General features: G+C 42.5%; 1 protein-coding gene across 9 annotated transcripts; it reads left to right on the top strand.

The window, feature by feature from the left end:
* The first annotated feature begins 576 nt into the window (after window positions 1–576).
* On the top strand, window positions 577–21,528 carry LOC124140952 (retinol dehydrogenase 14-like). 9 transcript variants are annotated; one of them, XR_007223261.1, is made up of 9 exons: window positions 577–908; window positions 2,588–2,688; window positions 3,094–3,234; window positions 8,542–8,733; window positions 9,178–9,336; window positions 10,139–10,258; window positions 11,499–11,721; window positions 13,248–17,955; window positions 18,238–21,528. XR_007223261.1 is itself a non-coding variant. In XM_048403662.1 (8 exons), the coding sequence occupies exons 2-8, from the start codon at window positions 2,604–2,606 to the stop codon at window positions 13,351–13,353; spliced, it is 1,026 nt and encodes a 341-aa protein (XP_048259619.1). In that variant the 5' UTR covers window positions 577–908; window positions 2,588–2,603; the 3' UTR covers window positions 13,354–21,528. The 9 variants fall into 9 exon arrangements, 4 of the variants coding, with proteins under 4 accessions (XP_048259619.1, XP_048259620.1, XP_048259621.1 ...); XR_007223259.1 differs by having other exon boundaries at window positions 18,070–21,528; XR_007223257.1 differs by having other exon boundaries at window positions 13,248–18,011; window positions 18,070–21,528.
* Window positions 21,529–22,271: the final 743 nt, after the last annotated feature.

Genomic DNA, 22,271 nt, shown 5'->3' with positions numbered 1-22,271 from the left:
ATGTTCATAGCCCTGTGACCCTATTTATTAAATGAAGCCAGAAAAGCATGTTTCTAACATTTCCGACAGTACTTTATACCCCAGAATGAAAAACAAGAGAGAAAAAACTGCTTTTTCAATGCAAACGGTAAATAAATGTATAATATGAATACTTTGTTGTGTTTCATTTTTTTAAATTAAAAATCGCAATTAACGATGAGTGGTCACAGTGGCAATATTACAATATAGAGTGGTCACGGTGGGAACTTTCACCGCGTACATGTCTTCATTCTATCATGATAAATGATGATTATCAAAATAGAATGGAGATATGATAAACTGGCTAATGGAGGCCATAGAGAATGAGTGTATTTTTGCCAAAGTGCTGTTAATTATTGTGGTACAATTATATTCCAATAATAGTTATTTCTTTATAAAGTATCCTTCACACACAAATGAAGAAATCAGGAACGAGAGCCACTGTTAATGGAATTTGGAAATACGTTGAATATGGAAATCGGGTATTTTAAATGTATTAATTGAATGAAGTGTGTTTATAGAGTAAAATCCCTCTATTAAAGAGTTACTTCCCTTTATACGAGTACAGGCGGTGGTCCTCCCCGCTGATGATAAAATACCTCAATCGCACGGACTTTGAGCTCGACACACTATTGATAGGAAGAAGCTGAGTTTGTCATGACATGGTCAGGTTCGCCGCGAACAATTCTGACAGCCAGCCATTCATTAGATAGCCCAACCTGGTACGATTATCGGAATGAAAAATACTGAATAATTAGTCACACACAGTGGATGATAACATGGTTTCAACTGCGGCCGTCTGAAAAGGGTGTCTGCAAAGTGCTGAGTTATTTCTAGGTGCAACGATTGGAAACATCAAGAACATTGAACATTCGTTGTACCTGTATTCGGTGAGTTGCTTTGCAGTGTACTTATATATCATTCAGTGAAACAAGAATTACCTCCCCTTGAAGTAAACACCATGTTTGAATTATTGACTGTGAGTTCAGCGAATAATACAAATTACCGTTATACCAGCAACAGTCACTGTGTACAAGGTACTTTTATGAACACAGTTGTGAACTATAGTGCAATTCAAGAACAGGAAAATTCCTCAGACCTCATAAGAAAAACTTGAAAAACATGTTAGTTGTTTCTCACACAAGGTGTTCGGACTCCTGTTCGGCCTGACTGTCATAAACTTTTTGTAGGAAAGCTCCAAAATGACAGATCTCAGACGCAGTGGCTGAAATAATCTTTACCCACAATAGCCAGGCGGGCTAGTGACTCGTACTATTGCTAGGCGGTCTTGATCGTTGCAGACCTGTGGGCCCTCGTTTGTAAATACATGCTGGAAACAGTGGAGTTTATAATCAGTATTTTTCTCAGATTCACTTTACTTTTTGCCTTTAACATTTACAGCTTTGTAATCATTAAGTTAGCTTTTGATCTCAGGTGAGTCACACATCAATGTCCAATTCAAAATTGTCAGTGTAGGTGTAGCAATGAAATTTTCTACTGGACAGTCTGCCAGGCAGGAAAATATTTCACCTGGCCCTATAGGAATGTTACCAGCCATGAGACAGCGGGCAGGCTTTGTTTGTTTGTTTGTTTGTTGTTTAACGCCGCACTCAGCAATATTCCAGCAGCTATATGCCGGCGGTCTGTAAATAATCAAGTCTGGACCAGACAATGCAGTAACTGACATCATGATCATCGATCTATGCAATTGGGATACAATGACATGCATCAACCAAGTCAGCAAGTCTGACCACTCGATCCCGTTAGTCGAATCTTCCGACAAGCATATTTGCCTTTTACGGCAAGCATGGGTTGCTGAAGACCTATTCTAACAGCTATTTTCGCTCACTACATTTAATGCTTTGACATAAACCAGAGAGCCAAGTACATGCACGGTTCATAGCAGGATGGATACTTGGATTTAGCCCCAAACCAGTTGTTCCTGTTAATGTTTATAGGCCTACTGGTACAAGCAAACTCCGTATGTATAGGATTTTTAAAGATTGTTATTGCTGTAAAGACTATGTCAAGAGCTTTATGCCCCGGAATTACAGATCTGCATTTACAAAATTTAGATGTGGTATTGGATCAAAACATTTTAATTTAAAGGTTGAAGACAGAGAGTGCTTTAATTGTAATGATCATCTTGAAGATGAAAAACATGTTTTATTCGAATGCCCACTATACGATGATCTAAGATCCACTTTATTCACGTGTATAGCGGCTAAAATGTCCAACTTTACACCTATCAAACAATGAGAAATTGTGTGTCCTTTTTAAACATGAGGTATATATGTCACTGCCAAAACCTGCTTTTTACTATTACAACGCAGAAAGATATTGTTATATGGGTAAAACATTTTTTATCTGTATATATCATCGAGTTCGATGTATCTTCTCTCATAACTTTATATGAGTCGCCCTGTATTATTATTTCTATGTATAAACGTCTTTTTTATGCCTTTTTTTTTATGATGTACAACAGTGAGACGAAAATAAAATATCTGTCTGTCTGTCAGCCAGTTGAGCATGTTGAGTTAGAGAACTTTGTGACACTGCTAATTTACAGGTGAGAGTTCCCGGAGATGGAGTCTTTGGAGGAGATGTGGAGATCCCTGGTCGGGCTGACCCACAGCCATCACATTCTAATGTCCTCCGTGCTCGGAGTCGGTGAGTGCTGCCTTCATCAGTGATGGAGAGATCATCATGTTTACGGTATGCGAATGTAAGATCCACATACCCTTTACTTGTTTTTTTGTCATTTATTTTATCATCTATAAGTGGCATTGCCTAGTGGTGACACATTTGCTCAAAACAAAGAAAAGGGTTTGATTTGCCATGTATGAAGCCCATTTATGGGTTGCTTGTGGTTAGAAATACTTGTGATGATTATTAAAATCAAGAGTAAGAAGAGCTGATAATTAGGAGAACAGACATATTTCTTAACATATTTATTGAGATTCTGCAAATCATTAATAACCTGTACTGGCCCCAATTAATGTTTATGAAGTTTCTTTTGTGTCTGTTTGTGTAAAATCTGTATTCCTCGAGATACCAGTTTTGTCTTGTCTGCAGGATTTGGGTACATCTTGCTGCGTCAGTGGCTAGTGGGCAGCCCAGTGCGGAGCCAAGCACGGATGGATGGCAAGACAGTGCTGATCACTGGGGGAAACACAGGCATCGGCAAAGCTACAGCCCAGGAGCTGATGAAGAGAGGTAAAAGTGTGCACAACATGCCCCATAGTACTCCCATCAGCCCTGTCACAACACCCCATAGTACTCCCACCAGCCCTGTCACAACACCCCATAGTACTCTCACCAGCCCTGTGTCACAACACCCCATAGTACTCCCACCAGCCCTGTCACAACAAACCATAGTACTCCCACCAGCCTGGTGTCACAACACCACATAGTACTCCCACCAGCCCCATTTCACAACAACCCATAGTACTCACACGAGCCTTGTGTCAGAACACCCCGTAGTACTCCCACCAGCCCTGTCACAACACCCCACAGTACTCCCACCAGCCTTGTGTCACAACACCCTGTAGTACTCCCACCAGCCCTGTCACAACACCCCACAGTACACCCAGCCTTGTGTCACAACACCCCGTAGTACTTCCACCACCCCTGTCACAACACCCTACAGTACTCCCACCAGCCCTGTCACAACACCCCGTAGTATTCCCACCAGCCCCATTTCACAACACCCCGTAGTACTCCCACCAGCCCTGTCACAACACCCCATAGTACTCTCACCAGCCCTGTCACAACACCCCACAGTACTCCCACCAGCCTTGTGTCACAACACCCCGTAGTACTCCCACCAGCCCTGTCACAACACCCCGTAGTACTCCCACCAGCCCTGTCACAACACCCCTATAGTACTCCCACCAGCCTTGTGTCACAACACCCTGTAGTACTCCCACCAGCCTTGTGTCACCCCATAGTACACCCACCAGCCTTGCGTCACAACACCCCGTAGTACTTCCACCACCCCTGTCACAACACCCTACAGTACTCCCACCAGCCTTGTGTCACAACACCCCACAGTACTCCCACCAGCCCTGTCACAACACCCCATAGTACTCCCACCAGCCCTGTGTCACAACACCACATAGTACTCCCACCAGTCTTGTGTCACAACACCCCATAGTACTCCCACCAGTCTTGTGTCACAACACCCCACAGTACTCCCACCAGCCTTGTGTCACAACACCCCGTAGTACTCCCACCAGCCCTGTCACAACACCCCACAGTACTCCCACCAGCCTTGTGTCACAACACCCCGTAGTACTCCCACCAGCCCTGTGTCACAACACCCCATAGTACTCCCACCAGCCCTGTCACAACACCCAATAGTACTCCCACCAGCCTTGTGTCACAACACCACATAGTACTCCCACCAGCCCTGTCACAACACCCCATAGTACTCCCACCAGTCTTGTGTTGCAACACCCGATAGTACTCCCACCAGCTCTGTTTCACAACACCCAATAGTACTCCCACCAGCCTTGTGTCACAACACCACATAGTACTCCCACCAGCCCTGTCACAACACCCCATAGTACTCCCACCAGCCTTGTGTCACAACACCCCGTAGTACTCCCACCAGCCCTGTCACAACACCCCACAGTACTCCCACCAGCCTTGTGTCACAACACCCCGTAGTACTCCCACCAGCCCTGTGTCACAACACCCCATAGTACTCCCACCAGCCCTGTCACAACACCCAATAGTACTCCCACCAGCCTTGTGTCACAACACCACATAGTACTCCCACCAGCCCTGTCACAACACCCCATAGTACTCCCACCAGTCTTGTGTTGCAACACCCAATAGTACTCCCACCAGCTCTGTTTCACAACACCCAATAGTACTCCCACCAGCCTTGTGTCACAACACCACATAGTACTCCCACCAGCCCTGTCACAACACCCCATAGTACTCCCACCAGTCTTGTGTTGCAACACCCAATAGTACTCCCACCAGCCCTGTCACAACACCCCACAGTACTCCCACCAGCCTTGTGTCACAACACCCCGTAGTACTCCCACCAGCCCTGTGTCACAACACCCCATAGTACTCCCACCAGCCCTGTGTCACAACACCCAATAGTACTCCCACCAGCCTTGTGTCACAACACCACATAGTACTCCCACCAGCCCTGTCACAACACCCCATAGTACTCCCACCAGTCTTGTGTTGCAACACCCAATAGTACTCCCACCAGCTCTGTTTCACAACACCCCATAGTACTCCCACCAGCCCTGTGTCACAACACACCATAGTACTCCAACCAGCCCTGTTTCACAACACCCCATAGTACTCCCACCAGCCTTGTGTCACAACACCCCACAGTACTCCCACCAGCCCTGTCACAACACCCCATAGTACTCCCACCAGCCCTGTGTCACAACACCACATAGTACTCCCACCAGTCTTGTGTCACAACACCCCATAGTACTCCCACCAGTCTTGTGTCACAACACCCCACAGTACTCCCACCAGCCTTGTGTCACAACACCCCGTAGTACTCCCACCAGCCCTGTCACAACACCCCACAGTACTCCCACCAGCCTTGTGTCACAACACCCCGTAGTACTCCCACCAGCCCTGTGTCACAACACCCCATAGTACTCCCACCAGCCCTGTCACAACACCCAATAGTACTCCCACCAGCCTTGTGTCACAACACCACATAGTACTCCCACCAGCCCTGTCACAACACCCCATAGTACTCCCACCAGTCTTGTGTTGCAACACCCAATAGTACTCCCACCAGCTCTGTTTCACAACACCCAATAGTACTCCCACCAGCCTTGTGTCACAACACCACATAGTGCTCCCACCAGCCCTGTCACAACACCCCATAGTACTCCCACCAGTCTTGTGTTGCAACACCCAATAGTACTCCCACCAGCCCTGTCACAACACCCCACAGTACTCCCACCAGCCTTGTGTCACAACACCCCGTAGTACTCCCACCAGCCCTGTGTCACAACACCCCATAGTACTCCCACCAGCCCTGTGTCACAACACCCAATAGTACTCCCACCAGCCTTGTGTCACAACACCACATAGTACTCCCACCAGCCCTGTCACAACACCCCATAGTACTCCCACCAGTCTTGTGTTGCAACACCCAATAGTACTCCCACCAGCTCTGTTTCACAACACCCAATAGTACTCCCACCAGCCTTGTGTCACAACACCACATAGTGCTCCCACCAGCCCTGTCACAACACCCCATAGTACTCCCACCAGTCTTGTGTTGCAACACCCAATAGTACTCCCACCAGCCCTGTCACAACACCCCACAGTACTCCCACCAGCCTTGTGTCACAACACCCCGTAGTACTCCCACCAGCCCTGTGTCACAACACCCCATAGTACTCCCACCAGCCCTGTGTCACAACACCACATAGTGCTCCCACCAGCCCTGTCACAACACCCCATAGTACTCCCACCAGTCTTGTGTTGCAACACCCAATAGTACTCCCACCAGCCTTGTGTCACAACACCACATAGTACTCCCACCAGCCCTGTCACAACACCCCATAGTACTCCCACCAGTCTTGTGTTGCAACACCCAATAGTACTCCCACCAGCTCTGTTTCACAACACCCAATAGTACTCCCACCAGCCTTGTGTCACAACACCACATAGTACTCCCACCAGCCCTGTCACAACACCCCATAGTACTCCCACCAGTCTTGTGTTGCAACACCCAATAGTACTCCCACCAGCCCTGTCACAACACCCCACAGTACTCCCACCAGCCTTGTGTCACAACACCCCGTAGTACTCCCACCAGCCCTGTGTCACAACACCCCATAGTACTCCCACCAGCCCTGTGTCACAACACCCAATAGTACTCCCACCAGCCTTGTGTCACAACACCACATAGTACTCCCACCAGCCCTGTCACAACACCCCATAGTACTCCCACCAGTCTTGTGTTGCAACACCCAATAGTACTCCCACCAGCTCTGTTTCACAACACCCCATAGTACTCCCACCAGCCCTGTGTCACAACACACCATAGTACTCCAACCAGCCCTGTTTCACAACACCCCATAGTACTCCCACCAGCCTTGTGTCACAACACCCCATAGTACTCCAACCAGCCCTGTCACAACACCCCATAGTACACCCACCAACCCTGTTTCACAACACCCCGTAGTACTCCCACCAGCCCTGTGTCACAACACCCCATAGTACTCCCACCAACCCTGTTTCACAACACCCCATAGTACTCCAACCAGCCCTGTCACAACACCCCATAGTACTCCCACCAGCCTTGTGTCACCCAATAGTACTCCCACCAGTCCTGTTTCACAACACCCCATAGTACTCCCACCAGCCTTGTGTCACCCAATAGTACTCCCACCAGTCCTGTTTCACAACACCCCATAGTACTCCCACCAGTCCTGTTTCACAACACCCCATAGTACTCCCACCAGCCTTGTGTCACCCCATAGTACTCCCACCAGTCCTGTTTCACAACACCCCATAGTACTCCCACCAGCCTTGTGTCACCCAATAGTACTCCCACCAGTCCTGTTTCACAACACCCCATAGTACTCCCACCAGCCTTGTGTCACCCCATAGTACTCCCACCAGTCCTGTTTCACAACACCCCATAGTACTCCCACCAGCCTTGTGTCACCCAATAGTACTCCCACCAGTCCTGTTTCACAACACCCCATAGTACTCCCACCAGTCCTGTTTCACAACACCCCATAGTACTACCACCAGCCTTGTGTCACCCCATAGTACTCCCACCAGTCCTGTTTCACAACACCCCATAGTACTCCCACCAGCCTTGTGTCACCCAATAGTACTCCCACCAGTCCTGTTTCACAACACCCCATAGTACTCCCACCAGCCTTGTGTCACCCCATAGTACTCCCACCAGTCCTGTTTCACAACACCCCATAGTACTCCCACCAGCCTTGTGTCACCCAATAGTACTCCCACCAGTCCTGTTTCACAACACCCCATAGTACTCCCACCAGCCCTGTCACAACACCCAACAGTACACCCACCAGCCTTGTGTCACAACACCCCATAGTACTCCCACCAGCCTTGTGTCACAACACCCCGTAGTACTCCCACCAGCCTTGTGTCACCCCATAGTACTCCCCCCAGCCCTGTTTCACAACACCCAACAGTACACCCACCAGCCTTGTGTCACAACACCCCATAGTACTCCCACCAGCCTTGTGTCACAACACCCCGTAGTACTCCCACCAGCCCTGTCACAACACCCCGGTAGTACTCCCACCAGCCTTGTGTCACCCCATAGTACTCCCACCAGCCATGTCACAACACCCAACAGTACTTCCACCAGTCTTGTGTCACAACACCCCATAGTACTCCCACCAGCCCTGTGTCACCCCATACAGACATATGATTCTCTAGAGAAGCTTGATACCATTAGCTGCACCATCAGAGTGTTTTATTACACTGCTGGGAGCACACACTGAGTAGTAACTGAGTATATGTCTTGCTCCCTAGGGGCCAGAGTGATCATTGCATGTCGTGATGTGGTGAAGGGAGCTGCAGCTCTGAAGGACATCCATGTGGCTAACAGTCAGAACCAGGGCGCCTGCAAGCTACTGGACCTCGCCTCCTTCCAGTCCATCCGGTCGTTTGTGGACAACTTCCTGCAGGAGGAGAAGAAGCTGGATGTGCTCATTAACAATGCAGGTTCAAACCAAAGCTCTGTCTAACATCCTGGGTGCACCACCCTTGAAGATGTAGTACAGTCGATACTTTATTATTGCTGTTATAGTGAGCCCATCTACAGTCACATTTATGATGGTGGTAGTGCACGAGAATGAAATACGCAGCTGATTGTAAAACTTGCCACAGTCCTACAGTGGATATAAATTCATTATATACACACACACCAAACACTGCTTTGACTTACAAGTAACAATAATTATAAAGTTAATTTGTAAAATTGGTTGAAATATAATTCTTTGAGATATGAACATATCAGTTTTCCTGACAAAGTAGACACAATTTATGGACAACAACTTCTTAATACTGTCAAGGCAAAGTTGTTATCCATACATTGTATCTACTTTGTCATCTGTCAACTTCTAAGTTATGCCTATCAAACAATTCATCAGTGTTCCTGTTGTCTAGCGGTGGCTATAGGCCCGAGACTGGAGTCCAGGGACGGCTATGAGATGCAGTTTGCAGTGAACCATCTCGGCCACTTCCTCCTCACCAACCTGCTGCTGGATGTGATGAAGAAGTCCGCACCCAGCAGGATCATCAACGTTTCATCTAAAGGCTATGCAAGTAAGTCAGTGGTGCAAGGAACTTTACATTGAGACCACGTTGAACAACATTTGTAACGGATGGACAAACCAGTTGAAGAATCCCTCTTTCTGTTCTTAAAAAAAGGAGGGGCGGCCGGGTAGCCTAGTGGTTAAAGCGTTCGCTCGTCACACCGAAGACCCGGGTTCGATTCCTGACATGGGTACAATGTGCGAAGCCCATTTCTGGTGTCCCCCGCCGTGATATTGCTGGAATATTGCTAAAAGCGGTGTAAAACCATACTCACTCACTCACTCTTAAAAAAAGGTCCTGTCTGTGAACTTGGTGAATGTTTGACTCTCATGAAATGTATATGTATTCTGTGACTTTGACTATTAATTAATCTCTAAATATCAATCAATGCCACATCACTGTGTGTTAAGTTTAGAGGTGCCACTGTTACCACAATATACAAGGAAAACTAGACATTAAACATTGGTATGTACATATTAGACTTATGTTATACGCCTGCTCTAACTGATTGGGAATGTTTAGGGGGATTTGACTGTGTGTTTTGGCTGTGGGAGGGGTGGGGGGGTGGGGGAAATTAGTGGTCTGTGTGTAACACATGTGTATGCACACAACTGCATGCACATCAGTAAAATAATCTTGAATGCAACGTTCACCTCACCTTTCACTATTTGTCACACATTGTGTCAGATTATCTCCCCTTGACTGTTGACTGTGCCAGTGAGTCATGACCTCATTAAGTTTCATGCTAGCTTTCTTATGTGGTGCAGAAAACATGCAACATAAAAGAAACTCCACTCTTTTGTATTTCCAGTGGGAAAAATGAATTTTGATGACATCAACAGTAAAAAGGAATACAAAGCGTTTGATGTGTATGCCAAATCCAAGTTAGCCAATGTGCTGTTCACCAGGGAACTAAGCAGCAGACTTAGAGGTAAGCTATTACAGCTGATCATGGTAGCCTTGTGGTTAAAGCATTCATTCGCACTGAAGAACCAAGTTTGATGTCCCACATGGGTACAGTGTGTGAAGCCCATTTCTGGTGTTCCTCGCCATGATATCGCTGGAATATTGCTAAAAACGGCGTAAAACCATACTCACTCACAAGCAGATGACCAGTTTGTGGCTGTTCTGATTACAGTACAGGGCATGAAGTATACCAATGCTGTTCAGCTGTTGTGCATTGTAATTGTTCCATTTTTTTAATACATGAAATACTGTTTCATCCTGCTTTTGGGTCAATTTGTTTGTATCAGATAATTCTCCTTTTTAATATGTTAAGTCTCTAAAGTTACAACTGTTTTCTATCTGGTATGTGAATCCTGTTGAATGTAGATCAGAGTGTTTAGGCAAGTACTTGATTTGTTGAGAAGATAGTTCATGCAATAAACAGCTTGAATTATAATATAAATGAACATTAATGGAGGTTGTCAAAAGTTTCTATCTTGTGTGTGAACAGTTTTTAGTTTTAATACTTGGAAGATTTGCAAAGACAGATTTAATTCTATACTCACCACCAAAACAAACGTCAACTATAGAAACATGGCGAAGTATATAAGTTGAGAAGAGATGTTTCCAGTGTTGCCCAATTAATGACAAAATTAACAATCAGTCAAGTGTTACCACAGTGTGTCTTTATACTTATCATGATATGCTGTACGTGATTTCCAAACATGACATGCTCATCCTGCATGGCAAAAGGATCATTTCGAGTCATGGATCTATGACGTCACATGTGTTCATGAGTGTCAGTTCACACAACACACCAGTTTGTTCGATTTTGCATCGAACCAATCTAATATCTCTTGAATATGAGTAATTCTTCATATATTAAACAACATGTATGGTATTGGTGTTTCTTTTGGTAGTGGGGGGCGGTGGGGTAGCCTAGTGGTTAAAGCGTTCGCTCTCAACGCTGAAAACCAGGGTTCAATTCCCGACATGGGTACGATGTGTGAAGCCCATTTCTGGTGTTCCCCGCCGTGATATTGCTGGAATATTGCTAAAAAGTGGCGTAAAACCATGTTCACTCAGTCACTTTTGTCGGTGAGTATGTACATAAAAGAATATTAATGGTAATTGTTAAACGTGTTGCAGTGCCACTCATGAAATATCATCCAATGAAATAAGCAGCATATTTGTAAGCCACTGTTATCCCCTGTGTTTACCTTCAGGCAGTGGTGTGACGGTCAACTGTCTGCATCCAGGGGTGGTGTACACGGAGATCGGCCGCAACGTCACCCAGCTCGACTTCAATTGGCTCATCAAGTTCCTGTTGGGCACAGTGGGTGAAGCTCTGTACTACCTCTTCGCCAACACACCCAAGCAGGGAGCTCGCACCACTGTGTACTGCGCTGTGGCCCCAGAGATGGAGAACATCTCAGGAAAGTTTCTCTCGTAAGACAAGATATTTCAGTTCTTTGATATGCATTTAGAAGTTGGAAGAACATAAAGATGTGAAAGTTTTTATTGATAAAAACATTTTATTCTTTGCACAGAGATTTCAGGGCTTCTTCTTGCCGCCTGATCAGGTAAATACTGAAGAAGCGTATTGAGTTAATATATATCAGTACATCCCAAAGTGATCATCAGAAGTCATGCATGTGGCAATTAAGGCTAAAAAATAATAGTCTTGGTTCTCAGGCACCGCCCACATCATCGTAATGTCTGCTGCACATTTCGTTTTTATTTCCATTTTCATAAAAAAAAAAAAATCCTAATACCCTGTACTTAAAAACAATGCGATCCAATATAGCATGCAGTTACTTCCCTTCACATGCACACTGCTTTACTGTGCATCTCTCATTATGGTCACAGCGGCAATATGAGTTTGTATGCTGTTTATGTAGGGAGGCCTTTCCCAGGTTGATCGCAAACAACTGTTTATTTGGTTACATACTTGTTTGAATGATCAAAAACACCAAAGAAAACACCCGCCCGCACTGTATTTTCAAAAGTCATTGCATGAGAACTAATTCTTTTATTTTTTTTAGCCTATGACTTACCAAACTTTCGAGTTGAGAGAACTGCTACTACAGTAAATCCACTTGGCAGATGACAGGATGGAGAAAGCGCTTGTTTCCTAAAATGGAAATGTTCGAAAATGGAAGGGAATGCCCTGATTTGATTGCACATAATGGAAGTCTTACACTTGGAGTATCATTATTTAATTATTCATTTAATTTAACTAGTATGTAACCAAATAAGCAGTTGTGTACCATCAACCTGGGTATAGCCTCCCCTCATATATTGCTCCATTGCTATATTGGATCGCATTCTTTTTAAGTATTAGGATTTTTTTATTTTTTTGAAAATGAAAAACGAAACGTGCGGCAGACTTTATGATGATGCGGGCAGTGCCTGAGAACCAAGACTATCATTTTTTTAGCCTTAGTAAATGAAGGTTTGGTACAAACAGGTCCTGATTTTAACGAGATTGTTACTCCAAGGTGCTCATCTCATTGGCAGTCTCCACACTGAGTGAAGATCCAGGGTAGAATAGGTCTTCAGCAACATATGCTTATCGTAAGAGGCTACTAACAGGATCGGGTGGTCAGGCTCGCTGACTTGGTTTCAACAAGGACATATGTTTTGACATGTCAATGATCGGTGTTGCATCTGGAATTCGACCAGTGAAGATCTGGGGTAGAATAGGTCTTCAGCAACCCATGCTTGCCGTAAAAGGCGATTATGCTTGTCGAAAGAGGCGTCTAACGGGATCGGGTGGTCAGGCTCGCTGACTTGGTCTGATGCACGTCATCGTATCCCAGTTGCGTGGATCGATGCTCATGATGTCAATTACTGGATTGTCTGGTCCAGATTCGATTATTTACAGACCGCCGTCATATAGCTGGAATATTGCTGAGTGCGGCGTTAAACAACAAACCAAACTAAACCACTGAGTAAAAATACACATGTTGCAGTGACAGTCGGATCTGTGACCTGCTGCCTCATGCGATGGATGCAGATGATGCTGAGAGACTGTGGTGCCTCAGTGAGGAGATGGTTAAACTCAAGAAACAGGAATAAACATCATAGAAACTGCAACAATTGTCTACATAGCCCTCAACTTCTGTCTGGTATTCAGTCTATTCTAGACAGTCCGATTGTACCTGTGTCACTTCCAGGGTCTTCCTTCATATTGGATGATATTGACCTGGATGACCTTCATGAAACAAATGATGTTTTCTGGATAACCAAAGTCAGTTGGCAGTAGTATTGGTCGGACAACTATCTGTGTAAAGATCCAAGTTTGATGGGTGACTTAACGTAATAGTATCGGCCATGAAGTAGGCCACTGTCTTCCTGGTGCATTCATATATATTTGTCCAAAGGGACAAGATCAAATTTGCAGATATTTTTCTACAACTTTTGTGTTTTTGTATATTCGGATAAGTATTTGTCTACAGACAGAGCTTTTTGAAGATTTTCTTATAACCGTAAAGCTGGTTTAATTTAGTGCTAAACACTCTGTGCTTTCATTGATGCAAGCCACTAAGCAAGTCATCAGATGTACATAGGGCTTTATCCCAAGCATGTATAGAATTCATCAGGCACTGGAGTTGGACCTTATTTGATAGACTGGTTCTTGGCTGTTCTTGAGCTGCATGACCGTTATGATGTTTAGACCAGGACTCCATTATATATTCTGACAAATCAAAAAAATCAACATGTATGTTGGGATTTCCTCGTTTTTAACCTTTGAGAAGTGAGTAATATTGGACATTAACATGCGTTTGTTTCCTAAAATCAAACAGAACTTTCGTCAAAGACATTAATAATTTTGTAAGGCTCATCTTGCACCTTTTATTATAGGAATTCAAAGAGTCATAGTGATATAAGATTTAAGTAAGTATTTGTTGAATTTTTTCAGCACCTGACAGATATTGGAAGACAATAATGGTGGCCATTCCCATACTGTCTTCCCTCCACTTGATAAGATGTAGTGGTGTACTGGACCTCTGTCCTCCACAGCCATACTGTTTTTCCTCCACTTGATAAGGTGTAGTGGTGTACTAGACCTCTGTCCTCCACAGCCATACTGTCTTCCCTCCACTTGATAAGGTGTAGTGGGTGTACTAGACCTCTGTCCTCCACAGCCATACTGTCTTTCCTCCACTTGATAAGGTGTAATGGGTGTACTAGACCTCTGTCCTCCACAGCCATACTGTCTTTCCTCCACTTGATAAGGTGTAGTGGGTGTACTAGACCTCTGTCCTCCACAGCCATACTGTCTTTCCTCCACTTGATAAGGTGTAGTGGGTGTACTGGACCTCTGTCCTCCACAGCCATACTGTCTTTCCTCCACTTGATTAGGTGTAGTGGGTGTACTGGACCTCTGTCCTCCACAGCCATACTGTCTTTCCTCCACTTGATAAGATGTAGTGGGTGTACAAGACCTCTGTCCTCCACAATCTCAACAATGAATATCCTCACCTGTCTGCCATGTTTACCTCTGCCTATTCAGTGTTCACTTATGATTTTGTACCTGTTCATGTTTTGCATGTGTTTTTAGTGTTTGATGGTGAATGCAAACATGTGTTCATTGGGTGCCAGTTACTTTTCTTTTCAGCTACATTTTTATACTGTGATAATTTTAACTATATGTTTTTATCCTTCTATCACTGCTAGAAATCTACTAGTGTTTACTGAAATTACAATGAAATGCCATTATTGGTCACTTATAAGTTTAAACTTTCGAAAACTATGACCTAAAACACTTCTTTTCTCCATCTTCAAGGGGATGGGCACCCCAGCTTGTCTATATCCCAGAGTCTAGAGAATAAATTCAAAAAGCAGACCAACTCAAGTCTAGAATGATTGGGCAAGCCTAGATTGCCTCAGCTCTGAAATTAAGCGATGTTCTGAGGTCAATTTGAATTTTATTATTTTGTAGATATATATTTTTAAATAAGATCACGTTATTTCTGGGACTTAATGTTAGTCTACACCCTAACAATTGCATGATCCACTTACTACATGGGCCAAGTCTATTATTGAAAATTGTATCTTTACAATCATCCTGAAGGCAGCCATTTTAACAAACTGTAATATTCTAGAGTAATCTCCCTTTGAATATGCCTTTTAAGGCTGAACCTCAATACAGCTGAGGCGTTTTCAGGAGGGCGGGCGCTCGCGATATTATGCGAGCGTGCACTGTTGAACACGGCTAACCACACGAGCGCACGTGTGTAGTCCCGATCGAGCCCGAGAGGTAGTTCGCCTCGTAATCCAAGATGGCATTGCACATTGAACAAATGTTTGCCTTTGACGAGAATGGAACCAATGTCAAAACAATAATTTTTTAGACTAGATCTACCATCAAAAAGTTATTTTTCCATTTTCAATATATTGACCCGTGATGATCAGGGAAGACAATAGGTCTTCCGCTACCCATATGTTTGCCATAAGGATCGAGTGATAAGACTCGCTGACTTGGGTGATGCATGTATCACCATTGCACAGACCGATGCTCATGTCGATTGCTGGATTGTCTGGTCCTGCACAGGGACATGTAACTTATAATAAAACTAAACACTTTGTTATCATGAACATCAAAGTATGAACCCATCAAACTTGTGATGAAATTAAATGTGTGAACCTATGACACTTGTGGACAGGGCTGTTTTGATCCCCGGCGACGCCATTTTGGATGCTGTGCCGCGAGAGCGAGTATGCACCTCCCGTTCAGAAAGGCGTGATATTGCCTCACTGTATTCTCGTGTGGTCGCTCGCCCTCCTGAACACGCCTCTGGTGAAGATGTTTTGCTATACATGTTATAGGCACTTGTTTGTCTACAGGGGGGAACCACAGGGGGAAGAAATCCTGTGTCTTTGATGGGGTCAGTCAGTATTAGCAGTTTAGTCTATGCTACTTTTCAGTACATTTTAATATTATTATAGGGACGATTATTAGCTGAGTTTATCAGACCCAACAGACTTTTACTCAACTCGCGCTTCGGATTAGTGACCACAGTGACAAGCTGCTGGTTCCTAGGGAAGCATCCATGTGACTGAAATATATATTGTTTATTTCTTCATTATAACATGTTTCAATAAGATGAAATTAAATATCTGACTCTCTAAATTGTGCTCATGGGCTGGGTAAACTTGTGTGAATACAGGCAGGATTTATTGTAGGATATACTAGCAGGCCAAGTCCAGGGCCCTGTTCCACAAAGCGATCGTAGTGCCAAGACGATCGTAACTCCCATACTATAACATAGACTTACGGCAGTCTTAGCCCTAAGATCACTTTGTGGAACAGGGCCCTGATTTGGGAAACATTTATTACATAATGTTGTTAAAGTAAGTGGATAACAATGATAGATACTTTGGAAGACAATCAGATTTGAATGCATGTATATGTATAAAATGATTGACAGTTCTCTAAGAAAACTCTTTAAAATCTAAACGCTTGCTGTGTTCGGGAATATGTTCAATTGAGCTTGACTTTTTTACAAGCACCTCTATCAATTTGTTTTAATAACCAATGTCATTTATCACCTGAACACTTTCAGGGAATCAATTATCTATATTTGTATATATGGTAAATATTCCATGATTGTAATATTGATAATATGGTTTGCCAAGTACAACGCAATCTTTTATTTATTTTATACCTACCTCTAAATGTGTATCAACTTTGATGTGTTTGTCTACAATAATACCCTTGTTACAACCATACATTAGAATCCGTGAGTTTGATGTATGATTTAGTATTTTTGTGACAGAAAATGGTAATGCTAACACAAGTATGTATAACACATTCCTCTATCACAATTACAAAACATGGGGAGTGCAAATCCTTGCATGTGCCTTAAACTTACATTTTTTTCAAACTAAAGACTAGAAAAGCCATGTCTCTTTTCACATCCTTGACAATAATGAGTCTTGGATATTGTCATATAATGTGGAATCATATTTGATAGTTGTGATAGTGTATATCATGCATGTAGGTTGTGGGGGGTTTAAAGATATACAGTGTTTCAGGCTGGTGTATATCATGCATGTAGGTTGTGTGAGGTTAAAGATATACAGTGTTTCAGGCTGGTGTATATCATGCATTTAGGCCATGTGGGGCTAAAGATATACAGTGTTTCAGGCTGGTGTATATCATGCATGTAGGTTGTGTGGGGTTCAAGATATACAGTGTTTCAGGCTGGTGTATATCATGCATGTAGGTCATGTGGGGTTAAAGATATACAGTGTTTCAGGCTGGTGTATATCATGCATATAGGTTGTGTGAGGTTAAAGATATACAGTGTTTCAGGCTGGTGTATATCATGCATGTAGGCCATGTGGGGTTAAAGATATACAGTGTTTCAGGCTGGTGTATATCATGCATGTAGGTTGTGTGGGGTTAAAGATATACAGTGTTTCAGGCTGGTGTATATCATGCATTTAGGCCATGTGGGGTTAAAGATATACAGTGTTTCAGGCTGGTGTATATCATGCATGTAGGTTGTGTGGGGTTAAAGATATACAGTGTTTCAGGCTGATGTATATCATGCATGTAGGTCATGTGGGGTTAAAGATATACAGTGTTTCAGGCTGGTGTATATCATGCATGTAGGTTGTGTGGGGTTAAAGTTATACAGTGTTTCAGGCTGGTGTATATCATGCATGTAGGTTGTGTGAGGTTAACGATATACAGTGTTTCAGGCTGGTGTATATCATGCATGTAGGTCATATGGGGTTAAAGATATACAGTGTTTTTCAGGCTGGTGTATATCATGCATGTAGGTTGTGTGGGGTTAAAGATATACAGTGTTTCAGGCTGGTGTATATCATGCATGTAGGTTGTGTGGGGTTAAAGATATACATTGGTTCAGGCTGGTGTATATCATGCATGTAGGTTGTGTGGGGTTAAAGATATACAGTGTTTCAGGCTGGTGTATATCATGCAAGTAGGTTGTGTTGGGTTAAAGATATACAGTGTTTCAGGCTGGTGTATATCATGCATGTAGGTTGTGTGGGGTTAAAGATATACAGTGTCTCAGGGTGGTGTATATCATGCATGTAGGTTGTGTGGGGTTAAAGATATACAGTGTTTCAGGCTGGTGTATACCATGCATGTAGGTTGTGTTGGGTTAAAGATATACAATGTGTCAGTTTGGTGTATATCATCCCCAAAACACACTTGCGTTTCAGGTTACCTGGCCAACTATTTATTTCGCTTGCCACCCAAATGTTTTTATCATTGTTTCTGCATATTATGGTTGCTTTATTTATTTTGACCTACAACATATATATGTTTGAGAAACATATAACCTCAGTTTTAAACAAACGGTGTGTGCTAAAAGTCATGAAAAAAATAATATAGAAAATTGAACCCTACCAACGGAACCCATACAACCACAAACCTGTACAACCTAGGCTTTTAGCCTGGTGTTGAGAAGAGGTAACAATATATATGTTTCTATGGAGTTAATCAGCGCTACATGGTTATTATTTACTGTATACAGGTCTATGTCTTCCAGCACTGATGGCTGCGATATTTCATGGTTTATAGTTGCAGGAATATCTCTACAGACAAACTTTCTGGACATTAGCCACAAAACAAAGTCAGATCAACTTTTTAAATGATCTGAGTGCTACGCCCAAAATGATTTTCGTGTTGCAGCTGTCTTGTTTATTATTTACATGAATCTCACAACATTATTTGTCATGAACATTGTTCCAATATTATCAATATTTCAAAAGTAAAATACCTTTTTCAGGATGAACAAAGGATGCACAAATAATTAATTATTTGTTTCTAGTTTTGAAAAAAAGGTGGGGTAAGCACTCTCATTAAACAAGGATATGTCATGCTGAATTATTGTTTGTTTTTAAGGAATAAGTGTCAGTGAAAAATAGCAATAAATTCTTAAACTGCTGAAGACATAGCTTGCTGAAGGTGTTATGATAGCTATGGTATTTATATACATGATACAGTGATGTTCTGAGTTCCATGATACTGATCAAGTACTCAGGATCAGCATGTGTTTCCAAGTAGAGCAATAATATTCTTGCATATATATATTAGATGCACAAATTATGAGCATGTGTATGCACACAATACATCAATTATACAACGATAACATTGTATACTGTTACTAGGCCAATACAACATTGTATACATTGATAACATTGTATACAGTTAGTAGGCAAATACAGCATTGTATACATTGATAACATTGTGTACAGTTAGTAGGCCAATACAACATTGTAAACATTGATAACATTGTGTACAGTTAGAAGGCCAATACAACATTGTATACTTTGATAACATTGTGTACAGTTAGTAGGCGTATACAACATTGTATACATTGATAACATTGTGTACAGTTAGTGAGTCAATACAGCATTGTATACATTGATAACATTGCATACAGTTAGGGCAGTACAACATTATATACATTGATGACATTGTATACAGTTAGTAGGCAAATACAACATTGTATACATTGATAACATTGTGTACAGTTAGTAGGCCAATACAACATTGTATACATTGATAACATTGTGTACAGTTAGAAGGCCAATACAACATTGTATACTTTGATAACATTGTGTACAGTTAGTAGGCCAATACAACATTGTATACATTGATAACATTGTGTACAGTTAGTGAGTCAATACAGCATTGTATACATTGATAACATTGCATACAGTTAGGGCAGTACAACATTATATACATTGATAACATTGTATACAGTTAGAAGGCTAATACAACATTGTATACATTGATAACATTGCATACAGTTAGGGCAGTACAGCATTGTATACATTGATAACATTGCATACAGTTAGTAGGCCAATACAACATTGTATACATTGATAACATTGCATACAGTTAGGGCAGTACAACATTATATACATTGATAACATTGTATACAGTTAGTAGGCTAATACAGCATTGTATACATTGATAACATTGCATAGTTAGGGCAGTACAACATTGTATACATTGATAACATTGTATACAGTTAGTAGGCTAATACAACATTGTATACATTGATAACATTGCATACAGTTAGGGCAGTACAACATTATATACATTGATAACATTGTATACAGTTAGTAGGCTAATACAACATTGTATACATTGATAACATTGCATACAGTTAGGTCAGTACAACATTGTATACATTGATAACATTGCATACAGTTAGGGCAGTACAGCATTGTATACATTGATAACATTGCAAACAATTAGTAGGCCAATACAATATTGTATACATTGATAACATTGCATAGTTAGGGCAGTACAACATTGTATACATTGATAACATTGCATACAGTTAGGTCAGTACAACATTGTACATAGTGATATTGCATACAGTTAGTAGGCCAATACAACATTGTATACATTGATAACATTGCATACAGTTAGGGCAGTACAGCATTGTATACATTGATAACATTGCAAACAATTAGTAGGCCAATACAACATTGTATACATTGATAACATTGCATACAGCTAGGGCAGTACAGCATTGTATACATTGATAACATTGCAAACAGTTAGGGCAGTACAACATTATATACTAGTACATTGATAACATTGTATACAGTTATTAGGCCAATACAACATTGTATACATCATGTACATTGATAACAGTGCATACAGTTAGGGCAGTACAACATTGTATACATTGGTGTCTAAGCAGCCTATGATACCCAGCTTCATGGTGAATGTGTTGAATTATATAACAGACGGGACAGCTCAAAGTAGGAACACTAAGGTACTGCTGGCAAAAAAAATTCAAAGCTGAGCATTTTTTTTCTTGCATGTGTGTTCCAGTAGTGTCTCAGGATATTTATGTCACTATTACAAAATGAATATCACAATGTGATTGAAAAACTATTTGTTGTATGTTTATCAAGATATACAAGATTCTTGACATAATCCACTGACAGCTGTATTTGGACAAGATCTTTTCGTTACGCCTTTTTTAAAATTAAAGTCTGCATACAAACATTATTGATATAGAATAAATTACCATTGACAATCAGATAGCCTGCAGTGCAGAATTAAGAGCATGAAATGTTGGTTTCATTCAGGTTGTGGTGACAATCATGCCCTTTTCATGCAGGACGTGTGTTCTGTATCATCCTGGCCGTTTGTTTACTATTTCATATTTCTCTTTAAATTTAATACATTGCATGAGTTTATTTGGCTTCTAATGAATTTGGTATTAAATATTTCTGCAGAAATATTTGCTTTTGTTTTCATTTATGACTATCAGACTTCAAATGACGTCATTTTGTACTAAGATTAGGAAACGGATCTGACAAATGACATCAGCTCTCATGCTTTCATATTCCCAGAGAACCCTGTGGAACTGATGATGTCCCACGTGTTCTGAAGGCCAGGGGCCGCGGGTGACCCTGCCAGCTCAGGCACTGCAATTCCACTATGCAAAGTTGGGTCCTTTGGGCATGCCAGAGTCCTATGATCATGGGTTCGAAATCCTGGTTCACCCTGGTTATGTTTCTAGGTTTGTCAGCACCATACATGTGCTCTCTGGTTTCACAAAAGTGGCAAATGTCTAAGACCTGTATCACTTCGGGCTTGTCACCCACATGAAGCTGACACGCTGTGCCATCACTGGATTTGTGCTTAAAGTGCGATACCAACTCACTCACTCTGAAGGCGTGGTTCACAGAATTTTCTGGTTCCTATATATGTCAATTAATATTACAGGGTGCCGTTGTGCAGAGCGATCTTAGCGCTAAGGTGATCGTAACTCCCATACCTTAACATAGACTTACGACAGTCGTTTTACGTAGCGCTAGGGTTGTTTTGTACAACCGCACCCTGGTTATTTTCAGATTGAACGAGATTATGGAAGTTGAGGTAACGTGTTGATTGATTAAAAACTAAGTCAGCTGGCCTTGATTTGGAGAGATCGGCAACTCCAGGTTGGGTGGGGTGTAGGGGAATTAAGTGAGTGCTT

The sequence above is a fragment of the Haliotis rufescens genome, unplaced genomic scaffold, assembly GCF_023055435.1.
Source record: "Haliotis rufescens isolate VD_foot unplaced genomic scaffold, xgHalRufe1.0.p SCAF_3, whole genome shotgun sequence".
Classification (NCBI taxonomy): domain Eukaryota; kingdom Metazoa; phylum Mollusca; class Gastropoda; order Lepetellida; family Haliotidae; genus Haliotis; species Haliotis rufescens.
The sequence above is the reverse complement of the archived record's forward strand: the minus strand, read 5'-3'. Positions and strand labels throughout refer to the sequence as shown.